Below are 17444 nucleotides of genomic sequence, written 5' to 3' on the forward strand. Positions count from 1 at the left end.
CCGGAAAAGGGCTCACGCGCCGGCAAAAGGTGGCACGTGAGGCCCACGCGCAGAGGAGCTTGGAGGCGCGTGAGAGCGCGTGGGAGGTGCGTTGCTGACCGGACCTCCACAGACCTGGTCGCCGGGAAGAGACGGTCCTGATCGCGAGAAGTTTGGTCGGAAAAAGTCTCCGGTGGCCTGAACAGTGATTCTGGTGGCAGGCGGTGGTTCCAGTGGCCGTCGGAGGTGCTGACGCGTTTGGAAAAATTACTTAGAGGCTGTTTACAGCCCTAGATGGCTTGCCGGAAGGACGCACGACTAGAAAGAGGACTCCTAAGCAGTGGGCTTAGGTTTTAAAGCAAAAACAAGGTTTCTAAGCGGAAGCGAAGGTCCCCAGAAGTCCAGAACGAAAGAGCTCTGGTACCAACTTGAATATAAAATAATATGTTGTGTATTGATCTAATTCAGAGAGTTACAATATATAGAGACTCTAATGGGCTTATATGAAAGGCCCAGACCTAATACAATTAGAATAATTACAGACTCTAATCATATCTAATCAGACTAATCATATCTAATCATATCTAATATATTCTAACAAAGATAAAGAATGACACTGATGAAGAGAACACATGTTTTAAACATGCACAGAATGAAAAAACCAACCAAATTCTTTTAACTATAAACATGCTTAAAGCCTAAAACAATAATCAGGTTCCAATCTGACAAGCCTCAGAAATATAAAGTTCGCAATTAAACATGAAAGAAAATAGCCGCAAAATAACTAATAAGTCATAGAATTATTAATGAATGGTTGGTTGGTTGTTGGTTCTAGGTTTTTAGACTTTTTGCCTAAAGCATGTCCTGTTCATATAGCTTGATAGATCTATAATGCCAAGATAATATATATAGAATGTTATACATGTTTAAAAATAAAATCATAACAGCAAATTTAAAAGTAAAAAACCATTTAAACTATGAAGATGTAATAACACGTTAAGTCAAAAAATCAGCCAAAAAAGGGAGACTAGGAAGGAGACGGGAAAAGAACATCAGGACATGAAATGCAAAATATTTACCATTGTTCTAAGTACGTCAATAAAAGGTAGGGTCCACTTCCATAGGGTACAATGTCATCAATTAGTCCTTGATAAATATCATAGAAGGATTGGACAACTAATTCAGAACAGCCCTGCCAGAGAAAATATAAATTTAGAGTTCAATGCTGCATGAAAACAAACAACTGCTATTTTCTTTGGCAATCCCATTTACAAGATGCAGTAGAATGTGTATACATGAACAATGTCACAGCAAGAAGACAATGTAAAAGAATAAAATGTTATTAAAATAAGAGAAAGAAATAGTATAACTATGGAAAATAAGACAACCTCCTCAAGAACCCAAGAAAGAACAAAACACAAAAGCAGATGAGATACATCAATATAATAATTATTAAAGTCCTCTGAACCTTTGTGCATCTTCCAAAGAAAACCTTGAAAACATCCATGAGCTTAATACCAAAGTAAATCCAAAATAACACCCTATCTAGAGGACGGGTAAACACAAAATGCATAAATATTAATACATATTTGATACCAGTATTTCCATTTCTAATTATCCATGCATCTAAGTCCCCTCCATGCTCATCCCAAAACCACAATTATATGGTGATTTCAGCGGGCAATGGCCCAGCACCCATGCAAGACACACCTGAGCATTCACAAAATAGCACCTGTGGGAAGGTTCCAGGAATGACTAAGGAGGATTCTGGCCACCTGCCTTACAATGAAGAAGATGCACCGGAAGGAGCCATTGTGAGTGAGGTAAAGGAGGAAAGAGGGCAGAAGTGGAATTACACCCAATGGGTTCCTTGTCTGACCTAGTGGCCAAGCCCAAATGAGTGAGGAAAAGAAAGTGGTCTCAGAAAAAAAAGAGCAGGGGAAAAGTATAAAAAATGAGCCAATTTTCAAAAGCAACCAGCCCAATAGGATCAATACTAGGGCCTTGGGCCACAGCACAATCTACAAACCGGAAAACCTAGCTTTGCTGAAGCTGATTGCTTAGACTAATGTATGACTGAAGATGGTTCCTTAAAGATTCTGGTTGAGGCTGCTATTGTGATGTGACTTCAAGAACATCCTTGCTTGCTTACCAACTTCTGTAGTGGCTTAACTGCTTAAGTCAACTGTTAAAAACTTTGGGATACACCACCCTAAAAGCTAGCTCAAAGGGTGGGAGTGCCCAAGGCCTTATAAAGGCCACTTTAGTTGCCCACACAACCAATGTGAGACTATATATCTCAACACGCCCCCTCACACGAGAGCCCATTGGGCTTGAAGAGTGGACAATGCAACAGGCTCAGCCTACCTGTGCTAAGAAACGCCACAAGAGAAAGTGGAGGGGCGGCGAAACTCTGATACCATGTTAAGAACCTTGGGATACACCACCCCAAAAGCTAGCTCAAAGGGTGGGAGTGCCCAAGGCCTTATAAAGGCCACTTTAATTGCCCACACAACCAATGTGGGACTATATATCTCAACATCAACAAAGCTATTGCAGCTCAAACAAGCTTGCTCAACGGCCAAATGTATAGCACTAAGTTCAAAGGTAATGCAAAAGGTTTCCTGCAGGTTTGTGTTGTTTGAATTCAGCCAATTTCTCAGGAGTTATTGAAGACTATAGCTGCACATGCGAAGCTAGCAGTGCCAATGTGGGTTCCAAAGAGCAGGGCTCCCAGCCATCATGCTTCAAGCAATGGGATCCCAAGGAAGCTCCTTGAGTGTTACAGGATACTTCCCCAACCATTCACCTTGAAGAAAAGGTGAATCTTTTGGGAGAAGTGTTGTTAGGCACCCTCCCATTATTTGGGTTCTTGCTAGGAAGATAGAAAGCGACAGAGATAGGATTAGTTACTCCTACCAAGGGCTGCATGGGAAAAGCGAGAGAGGGTGAACTTTGTAACCTGCCAATATGGCAAGAAAGGATGAGGGAAGAGAAGGGATTCAGTTAGAATAAAAGGGAAGGGGAAGGAAAGGGAAAGGCAAGAATTGAGTAGAAAGGAGTGGGATTTGGGAGGAAGCTAGCCCCTCAAAGAACTACCTAGATTCTGGGTCCGGGAGCTGTAATCCGAATTCCATATTAGTATGATCGATAATTTACACGAGGTTCCTCTCAGCATGTTATTAGGAAACAAATTTCCACAAACTAAACTGGGTTGTATGGCATTTACATGATGGAGCAATGAACTTAGACACCAAGTCACCCAGACTCAATCAAACTCCCCTCCAACCAACTAATGAAATTATCTACTCATAATATTTTTTTCCTACTAAGCAACAACTACTGGAATCCAAAAAGGAAACAAGTAATAGAGAAGTATACTTATTAGGAATATTAATATAATTATATTCTTTGCAATTTTATCTGTTAGAATAGGATGAGCTTTACATATTATAAAACATTTCTTTTCTTGCTGAGTAGGTCCACTACAGCTCTATTTATGTATTGTACAGTGCCTTTTTTTTTATTAAGTCAGAAATACAATATTTTAGCCTTCTCTCTCTTCTCTTCTCCTCCTCTTTTCTCTTCGATGGTATCAGAGCTCTCTTTGTCCCTACCAAATGGCTTCCGACGAATCCAGATCTGGGCTCGTTGCCCATCATATAACAGTAAAACTCACAAGAGTAACTTCCTTGTCTGGAAGCAGCTGGTTGAACCAGTGATAAAGTCTCACCAGCTTCAACGTTATCTAATCAACCCACAAATTCCTCATAGATACCTTACTGAGGAAGATCATGTAGCAGATCAAGTTAATCCAGCATATACAGCGTGGGAAACTCAAGACTAGACCCTTCTCTCATGGCTTATGACCACTCTATCAGAACCCATCATGAATAAAGTGTTCTTGTTCATTCATGGCACGTATGGTAGAAAATACACAAATACTTTAATGGGCTTCTGAAATCAAAGGCCAGACAGCTGCGCGCAGAGTTACAAAGCATCAAAAAGGGAGGAAGAAATATTTTAGAATACCTTGCTCAAATTAAAACACTCATAGACGGACTCATGGCCATCGGATCTCCAATATCCGATGAAGAACAAGTTGAGCTTATACTTGAAGGACTTCCTCGAGAGTATGACTCTTTTATTACAACTGTTCATGCCCATGAAAGCCCACTTTCTGTTCATGACCTTCAAATTGAGCTGTTGTCTCGAGTCTAGGTTCCTTAAACATCAAGAGTCCTGTTTAGGGGTGTGCAAAATAACCAAAAGACTGAACCGAACCACGAACCGAACCGAACCGCCCCTTAAAATAACCGATTTCTAAAAACCAGTTCATGAACCGAACCGGTTTTTAGAACCAGTTTAAGAACCGAACCGGTTTTTAGAACCAGTTTAAGAACCGAACCATTTTGAACCGAACCGAACCGTTTCCGAACTGAACCAAATTGATTTTTATAAATTTATTTTTTAAATTTTTAATTTTTTTTCTTTTCAAAAGAGAGTCGACCCGAACCGTTTCCGAACCAGTTTTGAACCGAACCAGTTTTGAACCAATTCGGTTCGGTTTTTCAAAAAAAACGGTTCGGTTCGACCCATGCACATCCCTAGTCCTGCTTAGTGATTCAATATATGTTAATGCAACTCATTACCCAAATATCCATCCTATTGCATTTGTTCCCTCTAAACCCCAAACCAGTCTCTGTGTGCCCGTTTTTCAGTCTTCAGAAGAGAGCATGCAGCAACGCCTCCCAATATTTAGGGGGCATCTGATTTAGCTGGACAAGGTAGAGGCCGCTCTAATGGAAGAGTAAACAGAGGTAGAGGACGTGGAAGAAGTAATTTGCAGTGCCAACTGTGTTACAAAATTGGACATGAGGTTCACTCATGCTGGCATCGTTTTGACCCCACTTTTGTACCCACACAGCCACCATCTACTTTTGTACCCACACAGCCACCACCTTCTAATTCTCAATATTTAACCTCACAAACACCACCCTTTTCACCACATCAAAGCATCTTGCCTCCTCAACTATATCAGCCATATTTTACCAAAACATCACAAGCACAACAAGGTGTTAATCAGTCTTAAATTCTATCTTTCTTTGGCATAAACACATTCTAAAACACCCTCCAACAATCACAACAGGGCATTCAACAAAATCAGCCTCAACCCCATGCTTTATTGACCACTCAAACCATTCTATATAACCATCAAGGCCTTCTTCCTACTCCTCCATCATCTCAGCAAGGTTTGGAGTGGTTTCCAGATTCTGGGGCGTCCCATCATGTCACCTCAGACCCACAAAATGTTCTTCAAAGTACACAACTGAATGGAGTTGATCAAGTCATGCTAGGAAATGGTCAAGGTTTGGCTATAACAGTAGTAGGCTCTTCACAATTTTCATCTCCTTTTAAACCACACACTACTCTATTTCTCAATAATCTTCTTTTGGTTCCATCTATAATAAAGAATTTGGTTAGTGTGAGTTAATTTGCCAAAGATAATTTTATTTATTTTGAATTTCATCCTCACTCTTGCTTTGTGAAATCATAAGAATCTCACCAAATTCTTCTTGAAGGTGTTCTTGGTAGTGATGCATTATATCGGTTCAAAGACATTTCTCTTCATCCATTATCAACATGTGCTCCATCTTGTTTCTACACTGTTCTTCTAGCATCTTTCTCTGATTCAAGTGACTCATCCTCATCCTCAGCTTATTTTACAACTAGTGTTCATATAGACACATCTTATGCCCTTTGGCACTATAGCGTAGGTCATCCTCATCATAAGGCTTTAAAAATTGTCTTGAAATCTTGTAACATTCAGTTCAGTAATAAAAGTTCTTTTAATTTTTGCCCAGCATGCTATATGGGCAAGTCCCATAGACTATCTTCTTATCCCTCAACTACTGTTTATGCCGAACCATTTGACTTGGTGTTTAGTGATCTTTGGGGTCCTGCTCCTATGTTGTCCACCATGGGATATTCCTATTACATAACCTTTGTAGATGCTCACACACGCTTTACATGGATTTTTCTTGTTAAACAAAAATCTAAAGCAATAGATGGGTTCAAACAATTTCATTCATTAATTCAAACCCAGTTTAAAGCTTCCATTAAAGCTATCCAAACAGATTTTTTTTTGGTGTGTGTGTGTGTGTGGGGGGGGGGGGGTTGAATTTAGACCTTTCACAAAGTATCTTGACACTGTTAGTATCATTCACAGACTTATTTGTCCCCACACAACCATCAAAATGGTCTTGTTGAGCGGAACATAGACAAATTGTTGATATGAGATTAACAATGTAATTTCATGCTTCTTTGCCTCAAAAGTTATGGGATCATGCTTTTCTTTCGGCTGTTTATCTCATTAATAGACTACCCACTACAGCCTTGAACTTTGAAGTTCCGTGTACAAAGTTGTACAAAACAATTCCTGATTACACCTTTCTCAAGGTATTTGGCTGTGCTTGTTATCATCACATGAGACCTTATAATCAGCATAAACTCCAATTCAAATCTCAAGAGTGTTTGTTTCTTGGTTATTCATCCAATCACAAAGGTTATAAATGCTTACGTGTTGATGGCAGATTGTATGTTTCTAAAGATGTGTTTTTTCATGAAACTAGATTTCCTTATCTTACTTTGTTCTCCAAGGATACTTCCTATCAAAATCCAATTCCTGGATTCAGTCTCACCATTCCAATACCAAAAACACTTGTTGAACAGGCACCATGTCATAACCTTCCTTTTACTGCATCATCTTCTAACAGCACCTCTTCTTCGGTTGGCAGTCCGCATGTTTCCTCTTCTTCTCCATATACTCAAAACATTTCTTCTAATCCTACCTCATCCTCTGATAACATTAATTCTCTACTTGTTACCACATTTCCATCGCCTATTTCTTCTGCACCATCTACTCCAGAATCATTTTCTTCTCCTTCTTCTCGAACATCATCCTCTCCATCATAGTACTTACCTTCATCATCTCTTGGCACTCCTTCACCAGCCAGATCCATCACAACACGGTCCAAAACAGCAGCTCAACCCTACCTTCATCATCTCTTGGCACTCCTTCACCAGCCAGATCCATCACAACACGGTCCAAAACAGTAGCTAAACCCTCTGTTTTGTTACTTCTATGGAGCCTACATCTGTTAAACAAGCTTTGGCCAATCCTAAGTGGCTTGAGGCTATGCAAGATGAGCTTACTGCCTTACACACCAATGCTACTTGGTCCCTAGTGTCTCTCCCCCTAGCAGAAAAGCAACAGGATGTAAATGGGTTTTTCGTATTAAAGGAAACCTAGATGTTTTTGTAAATAAATACAAGGCTCATTTAGTAGCAAAGGGCTTTCATCAACCGCCTGGATTTGATTATGGTAAAACATTTTCTCCTGCTATAAAACCTATAACTGTCTGTATCATACTAACTCTTGCTCTTTCCTTTGGCTAGACTCTTAGGCAACTTGATGTAAATAATGCATTTCTCAATGGTGTTTTAGAGGAAGAGGTGTATATGCAACAACCACCTGGCTTTGAATCACATGACAAGATTTTTGTTTGTAGACTTCACAAAGCTCTCTATGGCCTTAAACAAGCACCACAGGCCTGGTTTGACAAACTTAAGGAGACTTTCTTCCAATTGGGGTTCAAGACCAGCCAGTGTGATCTTTCTCTATTTATTCTTCGCACCACATCTCACTGCATTTATATTCTGGTTTATGTGGATGATGTCATTGTCACCGGTAATGATGCCAAATTTATTGAACAAATTATTTCCCATCTTCATTCCCGGTTTGCACTTAAGGATCTTGGTGAGCTTGATTATTTTTTTGGCGCACTTGATTATTTTCTTGGCATTTAAGTTAAAAGACTTTCTTCAGGTGCTCTTTTTCTTTCTCAATCAAAATATATTAAAGATCTTTTGGTCAAGACTGATATGGCTGATGCAAAAGGGATATCCACTCCCATGATTGGTGGCAGTAAACTGTCTCGATATGGTGCTGATTACCACCCAAATTCTTATCAATATAGGTCTGTTCTTGGTGCTTTGCAATATGCAACTTTAACAAGACCAAAAATTAGCTTTGCTGTAAACAAAGCTTGTCAATTCATGAGTCAACCTCTTGAGGAGCATTGAAAGCTTGTTAACATAATTCTTAGATATCTCAATGGAACCATTTCTTTTGGTCTTCTCCTTCGTTCTGTTGATCCAGCCACTGCCATGCCTCTAACTGCATTTTGTGATGCAGATTGGGGAAGCGATCCAGATGATCGCAGATCACCATCTGGTGCTTGTATTTTTTTTGGGTCCTAATTTGATTTCTTGGTGGTCAAAGAAACAAACTCTTGTAGCTCGTTCAAGTACCGAAGCAAAATACATAAGTCTTGCCTTAACAGCTGCTGAATTAATTTGGATTCAATCATTGTCCCTACTCAAGTGCCTCTTGTTTTTTGTGATAATCTAAGTACAGTTGCACTTTCTCATAACCCTGTTCTGCATGCCAAAACTAAACATATGGAATTAGATATTTTCTTCATCTGTGAAAAGGTCCTTGCTAAACAACTTCAAGTATCTCATGTTCCAGCCTATGAACAAATTGCTGACACCTTAACCAAGCCTCTCTCTACTGCCCGCTTTACTGATAGTAGAACCAAACTCATGGTTCTGGATTCCACATAGCTCTCTCCACACCCATAAGTTTGCGGGGGCATATTAGGGATATTATTGTAATTATATTCTTTGCAATTTTATCTGTTAGAATAGGATGAGATGTACATATTCTAGAACATTCCTTTTCTTGCTGTGTTGTCCCACAGCTCCTCTATATATGTATTGTACAGTGCCTCTTTTTTATTAAGTCAGAAATAAAATATTTTAGCCTTCTCTTCTCTTCCCCTTTTTTCTTCGTTTCTCTTTGAATATTTGAATACTAGACTAACAATTCTGCAAGTCACTTAGATTTAAACTGCTCAAATACTCAGTATACAGGGGTAGACTATTTAGCAATTTTTTTGCAGGTATTGGTTTTGCCATGAGGGGTTGGACAAATTTTCATTATTTAAATACAGATGTTCCAGAAGTAGCCATGAGTGAAAGACTTGCTCAAAGGTGCCCTGTCCGAACTTATCAGTTGACTTTCGTTTGAGCACAGAAAAAGTGTGCAAGTTAGTATAGCATTTCTTGCCTCGTCCAATTCACAGTATTGGAGCAGTAATTGTAATTTTACAATATTTGGCTTCCTCATGGAAGCCTAATAATTGTAATTCAGGGAGTTTTCTTCGTGGGGTTGGAAGGGTTTATTTTTTAGGTGTTGTCATTGTGCTATGATCTTCATTTCATTTTTTCTTCTTCTAGAGGATAAATTGTTTTCTTATCCTCTAATTATGCATTATACTCTTCTCATTCATCCAACACCTTTCCTGACATTACAGTTTAAACATAATGAAAAACTACTAAATATTTAAATTAAACAGCAGTCTAAAATGTATTCTGACAGGATGCAAGAAATAAACCCTTGATCACTTGGTCAACCAAATTTAGATAACTAGTTAAAGAACTACTTCACTTAAACCCAAGCTGTAAAGCAAGAGACAGTAGATGGTTTTGCAAATGTAATCTAACACAATTCCATCCACCATCTTCACCTTTTCCTCTCTGAAGTTAGTCTGCTGCACACCACAGGGATAATATATGTAATCTGTTATTAGTCTAAACTCAAGTTTTGAAAGAAAAGGTCTCACATGCAAAAATGATTCTGGACATCTCTCAAGATGGTACTCGATGTTCTAAAAACATGTGTACAATGTTGTGACCTTTTACACAAGCATATGCATGTCCCTAATGAAAACTAATAACACATGAAAACAACAGGTATGAATCATCCACCAAAACAACAGGTGTGAATTACAATATCATCAAATAAAGCTGAAGTTCAAATATTCACTTTACCAGAAAGCAAGCAAAATGACAAGCAAATATTCAGTTTCAAGATGAGAGCATGCAGCCATTATCTCCGCCTTCTGAAGTCTCATATCAATGGTGATATGTAGACGTGCATAGGCAGCTTATGATTATTCAAAAGCACAGTAAGGATTTTGTACTTACATCGGTAATTTCACCAACTCTGCTTCTAATAATTTGGATAAGATAATTTTCCTCCTTGCCATCTTCAGTAAGTTGAAAGCATCCAATTATAATGGAATCAGGTCGAACGCACTTGACAGAATCAACTGGTACAATTGTTCGTGAAAGACTTTAGTGCACAGCAAATAATAAACACCATGTATTGACTTAAAAACACCAAAAAAATTCAAGCAACATGAAAATGGGTGGGACTATTGATACTCCTATTTGTGTGTTCACACTCCCACTACCTGCTTTTAATTGCAATTTCCTAAGATGAGCTAAACAATTTTCTGGTTCAGGCCAAACCTTAATTGCATGCCTATTTGTCTATTCACACTTCATTTGTTTAGTGTCTCCAAACTTCAATTCTTCAAGTTATTGTTTTACACAAATGAGCTCACAAGTAGCCATAGACATGGCTCAATATTCAGCTTCTACACTAAATCAAGCAACATTATTCTGCTTCTGATTTTTCCAAGATACCAGATTACCACCAACAAAGATATAGTATTTGAATGTAGAACGTCAACAAGAGAACCAACCCAATTCGCATAACTGAATCCTCTAACCTAAGTGTTTTATTTGTCTTCATTCAACAACCCTTCACCTAGCACTTCATATGGAGACTACACGAATTCATCTCCTACACCCACATAGTATCCTCTAACCTGAGTGTTTCATTTGTCTTCATTCAACATGACAATGACTAATCACTCTTTACCTTCAAGGGAGCCTTAAACTTCCGAAGAGACAAGGGTGACAAGAAATTTTGAACAGCTAAATTTAGAATAAAAATATTTAAAGGTATAACTAGAAGAATACAAAGCCCAAGCCCATATTCTTTTATTGAAAAAAGGTTGATTTAGGAGGTGGATCTCTAGTTGCCTCTATGCTGCTACTTTTTATTGTGGTTGCAAGTAGAGAGACTAAATCTTGCTTCCAAGATTAAAGAGGAATTAGGCAATGGAAAAGCAACTTCCTTTTTTTTTTAATTAAATCCACTTTTGTTTTGATACACCGACCCCAACTAATTGGGATAAAGGTGTTCTTGATGATGACGACTTTTGTTTTGATAGCTTTGTGTTATAAACCACCAATTTGATTGAATCATTGAACCAGAGGTGCATTTAACAAATATATGAAAAACTAACAGATGGAAGTACAAAATAATTTATACACACACAAATACATATGCACTACATATATAAATTAAAGTAGAGAAATGAAAAAGAAAATGCAAACCTTTTATGCTACAATTCGCCTCAGAATCACCATTCCAGGATCCAAAGGGTAGTGAAATCGAAACCCTTTCTTCAAACTTAGCCGATAAAATGCTCAGAACATTCTTTCTTGCCACGGCAACAAATGTCCCTTTTACACCCCAATCAACTTCACAAAGAAATAAATTAAAACAAGTAATTGGAATGCCAAAATAAGAAAAATGCTGTGAACCAAGCTTGCAATTGGAATATTCTAATGCAAGTCAAACATCCTGCCCTATTCAGATATGAAGAGAGTTTAGAGGGGAAGGGGGAGAGATAGAGAGAAAGAAGCATCTTGGTAATGCATAGAAAGAGCAACAAGCAGGTTTAAATTCATTTCCTACCAACCAAGACAATGACAAAAAACAACAATAATAATAATAAATAAAACAATGATAAAAAGATATATATAATGTAGTCCATTGAAATTCAAATTTCAAAATCAACCATACTACGTATTGATAATGGAGCATGAACATATTCAAGTGATAAGTAAAAAACAGAAGAATAAAGCATACCAGCTTCAACACTGTCCATCACATTTTTAAGGGGAAAACCAGCCTCTCCATAATATAGTTCCCCAGTATTTGAAAGAACAACATAAGAATTTTCTGATGTAGTTATCCATCGCATGTCCTTAACAAAGTTTGAATCCTTAAGTGAACAGGAAAAGGATTGCTTCACTTCCTGAACAATGATAATACAATATCAATATAAATGTCGCATGTCCTTGTCAAAGGTCGAACATAGTGAACAGGAAAAATATTTGCTTCACAACGTGAACAACGATAATACAATATAAATATTAAATTTTATTTGGCATACAACATTTCAAACATACAAATTGCTTTGTAGATAGAGATATCTAGCATACAAACAATGCCAAAATTTATATAGATTGGGCAGCTTTGCTGCATTTTATAATTTTTCTTTCTCTCTTTTTTGCTTTGTGTTTATGAGGATTTCTATCCTCCTTTGACATCAAGGAAATAGCCTTATATGGCCTACAAACCTGCAACATGTCATCAGTATTAATTCCACTAAGCACTTTTGTCCAAATAAAGGACTTAACCTTATAGGGAGTTTTGGACGTCCAAATAGGTATATCAAGGTGGAATGAAACTCTATTCAATGAATTGGTAATGGATTAGGGATTAGGAAGCTACCTTCAACTATAAATACTACATGCATACTCTCTCTTCTTTCTATTTTCTTTCACACCTTTTCCTTTACTTTTCATTATAGTCTTGAAAAGTCAATGAAGCCTTGGGAAAGCCAAACTAAGAGGAATCTCCAACCCAATTGGTAACTTTGAGAAATAAATTTCCACAACTAAAATGAGATGCTAGGCCAGCTGTATGAACAACCCACCCATTCTGGTCTAAGGCAAACTTACTCCAGATAACCTGATGTCCCAAAAGAAAGCAGAAGCTATTTACTCACCAAGGGAGGTCAAGAGGCTCCACGGTAAGTATGGTCTTGGTGAATCAAATGTTAAGGGGAAAACGATGTGTAAGAATTTCAAAGTCATATCAAAAGAGAGGCAAACCTACCAGCCTAGGGTTTTCGTTTTGGACATGCATGCCATGAAGAGGTCAAGGAGTAATCGTCATGTTATAAATCTAAGGATCAAGTGGTGGCAGCATAAGGAAGGAAATAATTATAGTTTTATGATAAGGAGGAAAACAATTATACTTTAAAAGAAATCTATTAAAGGAAGAGATAACGCACAAGGGAGTACCAGCCACATAAGGGAAGAGATAGCTAGGAGAATTTGGAAGGTAGCAAACGCAGTTCTTGGCTTTCACAGTGATCTATCTACCAAGGACATCACCAAAAGGTTTTTTTGTTCATGGGGACTGGGGAGTGCTAGTGGCCTAAGTTCTTTAGTGGAGATTGTCAGATTTATTTTAGGTCTTGGTCTTTAATTTTTGTTTCTATGTCTATTTTTAACAAGCTACGAGCTTAATTAGCTCCAGCTTGAGGGGGAGTATTAGAATATTAGCCTAGACTCATAAACATATTTATCACATGTTTGAATATTAGTGAACTTAGTCATCATCACTACAGTTAATAGCCTTTGATTAGATCTAAAATTAGTCCCTATTAGCTCTTGTACTTAATTTACTCTCTCGTATAAATAAGATGGATTGTGTGTACTCAAGACACGATTTCTCCTTAACACACTCTATTTCAACAAAGTAGAAAGCTACTAACAAGTTGACCATGCAAAAGCCAAAGCAACAGGCATTTCACCCTTCAGCAAAGCATGTATACTACATATCAAAGTACCGGATTCAATTACACCAACATTTAGCGCAATGATAACAAAGGAAATCATGAAGAAAACCTAAAACAAGAGGGAGCTTAGACCTAAAAAAATAAATGTCAGAGAAAAGTTATGGTTTATATCATACCTTATTGAGAAAGCTATCAACAGAGTAAAATCGTATTTCACCGGAGACAGAAGCTGCGAGCGTTGAATTGTCGTTAGAAAGAGCCAATATGCGAACCCTCCCAAGAGAAACATTAACGAGACTCAACTGCTGCAACGAAGAGCCACTTCCCTTGTCCTCAAATTCTTTGGCGGAATCAATAAGATCCTTAGTCCTCGCAACAAAAAAACCTAAAACAGAAAATAAATAAACAAATATTTAATTTAATTTTTTGAAAAACCACGTTTAGTTTAGTTAAGTGTTACCTGAAGAATGAGCAACGAAAATGAGGCGAAAGCGTTCGGAGAGTGCGAGAGGTTGAGAGGGAAGGGTTTCGAGATCGAAATGGGAATCATTGTCCTTCAATGGAACGGCCTCTCCTATCTTCACGAAGAAGTAATCGGTGGTGCCGATTACCTCTCCTTCGACCTCGTCGATCTTGATGGGACCCATGTTCTTCCGAAACTCTGCTAAGCACAGCAAGCAAATAAATAGATGAGTCAGTGTTTGCGTTCATGTACCAAAACGCACCGTTTGTTCGATTCGAGAAATTACTACTACCGTATAGAGAGTTAAGAGCTTCGGGGGAGTGTGCAGGTGAAGCGGAGAGAGGAGGAAGTTCACAAATGCTATGTGTGCGTCTGCGTTAGGTGGACGCGGTGTGCTGTTTAGCGTGCGAGCACTCTCCAGTTTCAGAGCGCACAACAGAGTCCGAAGTAAAGAATTTGATTCGTAAGGAGTAACGCGCTAATAAAGTGCAAGTTATAATTTACCCCCCCAAAAAAAAAAAGGTGTTTTAAAAAGAATTTAATGTTTCTTTCTGTCATTAAAAATAATTTATTTCTGATTAGGAGAAAGGTATTTTTATTTTATTTTTTTGGTAACAAGAGAAAGGTATTTTTACAGTTCTAATTTTTTTTTGCTAAATTTTTACAGTTCTAAATTTTAATTTGAGTAAATACTATTTTTGATCCCTAACAAAAAACACGGTCTCCACTTTAGTCCCTTACAAAAATAAATTAGTCAGTTAGTCCTTAACAAATTCAAAGTGGACTCATTTAGTTGAAATCGTGGTCCCTCACAAATTCAAAAAAGACCCATATTAGTCCCTCAAAAGGACTAAAATTGGTCCACTTTGAATTTGTTAAGGACTAACAGACTAATTTATTTTTGTAAGGGACTAAAGTGGAGACCGCGTTTTTTGTTAGGGACAAAAAAGGTGTTTACTCTTTAATTTATTATGAGGATATATTAGTTTTTATAAGATATAAGTGTTTGTCATTTTTTTTTTTTTGATAACTTATGTCATTTTAAGAGAGAGATAGACATAAGAAAATATTTTTTATTTAAAATTTAAATTTAAAAAAAAAATCACCTACTTTCTCTTTTATGATCTTCATTCCTTGTGTCTATCTCTCTTAAAATGACAACATATGTCATTTACAATGACAAACACCAAACATTTTTATAATTATTTTTTTCTATTAACATCAATGTTATTTTGGGATAACCCGAAGATAATTTTATCTCAACACTAAATCTTAAAAAAAAAAAGTTTAATTATTTTTTTTGTCCCCAATGTAGCGTTATTTTTAATTTAGTTCCTCTATAAAAAAAATCAAATGAGTTCATATAATTAAAATCGTTCTTGATTCAATTCATATCGCTCGTAAACAATCTTAATGATACAATGTATTGTCTTAATGCTAAAAAATAAGGGATAACATTGATAAAAAGATATACTTTATTGAATTGTTAAAATATTATAAAAACTACATAAAAAGGATTTTTTTTTCAATTTTTCATAATTTATACAAAGTTGGAGATGACTTCAATTAATCTTTGATACCTTTTAGTTGCCTCTTGTCACAACACCATTTGGGCATGTTTTGACAATTTAGCAAATCCATTAAAGAGGGTTGGAGACTCAATATTCCTATTATAATTAGTTGTGTAAATTTTCAATAATTTTCACATATTTTTTTAATTATTTTATTTTGTCATTTTTGTAAATATTTTTTTGTTTCATTCGTTTTTCTTTTTCTTTTTTATATTGTTTATGGGAAAAGTGTTTGTCATTTTAAATGACATAAAGTTACGTCATTTTAAGAGAGAGATAGACACAAAATAAATTTTTTATTTAAAATTTTAAGTTAAAAAAAAAATCACCCACTTTTCTCTCTCCCGTGATTTTCATTTTTTGTGTCTATCTCTCTCCTAAAATGACATAACTTATGTCATTTAAAATGACAAACATCAAACCCATTGTTTATATGCTTGTATTCCTTCATTTTGATATCCATATTTTTCTTATAAATAATTGGTTTAATAATTCGTACCAGTTTTAATCATAGGGTAAATATTTATTCTATATTTATTTTATTTGGTTGTAAAGATTTTGCAAGATTAATTAGCTCCTATCAAATAGTACACTATCATTTACCTCACACACTCATCGGGCTTGAACCTAAGAACATTGTACAACCAACAGGAGCTTTGGTGATGATATTGAGAGGTTACATTGGCCTCTTATTGAGGTTTTATATTATATGATGGACTTTGAAAGATATCAGAATCTTGATGTAAAAAGAAGAGAATCTTGAATACTGAATGATTTTTGTATATTGAATATTATGTGATTGATATCAAAACAGATGAATGGATTACATTATATATTATGTTGTATTATTTGGATAACTGCTAAAACTGAATAACTAAAAGTTAATTACAGTACAGTTGGGCCCAGTTGGCCCAATAGGTTCATATATCCTTTCATCCCCCCACAAGCTGAGTGGGCTTGAAGTCCAAAACCCGAAGCTTGGATTTAAAGTCCATAAATTTTGTGGAGGCAACAGCTTTAGTGAGTCCATCAACTATTTGTTCTGACCCTGGAATATGATGAATGGAAACAAGGTTGTTGGTGACTTTTTCTCGAACAAAATGAAGATTAAGCTCAAAATGTTTGGTCCTTGAGTGAAACACACGGTTAGCTGAAAGCATGACAGATGAAAGATTGTCACAGTAAATGGTTGATGGTCGTGGAATTCAAACATGAAGTTTAGAAAGAAGAGACTGAATCCATGTAAGCTCAGCGATGGTGGAAGTCAGGCACCGGTATTCAGCTTCTGTGCTGGATCTGTTGACGACAAGCTACTTCTTTGAAGACCTGGAGATAAGATTGTTGCCAAAGAATACGCATAAGCCACTAGTGGAGCGGCGATCGTCTAAATCAGAATCCCAATCAAAATTACTGTAAGCTGCAAGATGAAAGTGCTTTGAGGGTTGTATAGTAAGTCCATGGGATGCAATGCCACTGAGGTAACTAAGTATCTGTTTAACAGCTTTCCAGTGAGTATTAAGAGAGTTGTGCATAAATTGACAGACTTTATTAACACATAAGGTATTGTCTGGTTTGGTAATTGTTGCGCACTGAAGAGCACCAACAACAAAGTAACATTGAGTTGGATCTGGGTGTGGTGAGCCATTTTGAGCAGAAAGTTTGCATGATGACACCATTGGCGTAGGCATAGGTTTGCAACCAATCATGTTTGCTTTCTGTAGAAGATCTAGGATGTATTTTGATTGACTAAGATGGTAGCCACCTGTAGAAGTCTTATGAGCTTCGATACTTAGA

General features: G+C 37.0%; 1 protein-coding gene across 1 annotated transcript; it reads right to left on the reverse strand.

Moving 5' to 3' along the window:
• Positions 1–1054: 1054 nt before the first annotated feature.
• LOC133290662 (nuclear pore complex protein NUP214-like) lies at positions 1055–14510 on the reverse strand. The gene is made up of 7 exons (XM_061488782.1): positions 14372–14510; positions 14077–14280; positions 13793–14001; positions 11894–12062; positions 11356–11502; positions 10093–10217; positions 1055–1171 (listed from the first exon to the last, which is right to left on the reverse strand). The coding sequence occupies exons 2-7, from the start codon at positions 14261–14263 to the stop codon at positions 1055–1057; spliced, it is 954 nt and encodes a 317-aa protein (XP_061344766.1). The 5' UTR covers positions 14264–14280; positions 14372–14510.
• Between the last annotated feature and the right edge of the window lie 2934 nt (positions 14511–17444).

The sequence above is a fragment of the Gastrolobium bilobum genome, unplaced genomic scaffold (genome assembly GCF_033153095.1).
Source record: "Gastrolobium bilobum isolate Gb01-03AN ecotype WA unplaced genomic scaffold, APGP_CSIRO_Gbil_v1 utg82661, whole genome shotgun sequence".
Taxonomy (NCBI): Eukaryota; Viridiplantae; Streptophyta; class Magnoliopsida; order Fabales; family Fabaceae; genus Gastrolobium; species Gastrolobium bilobum.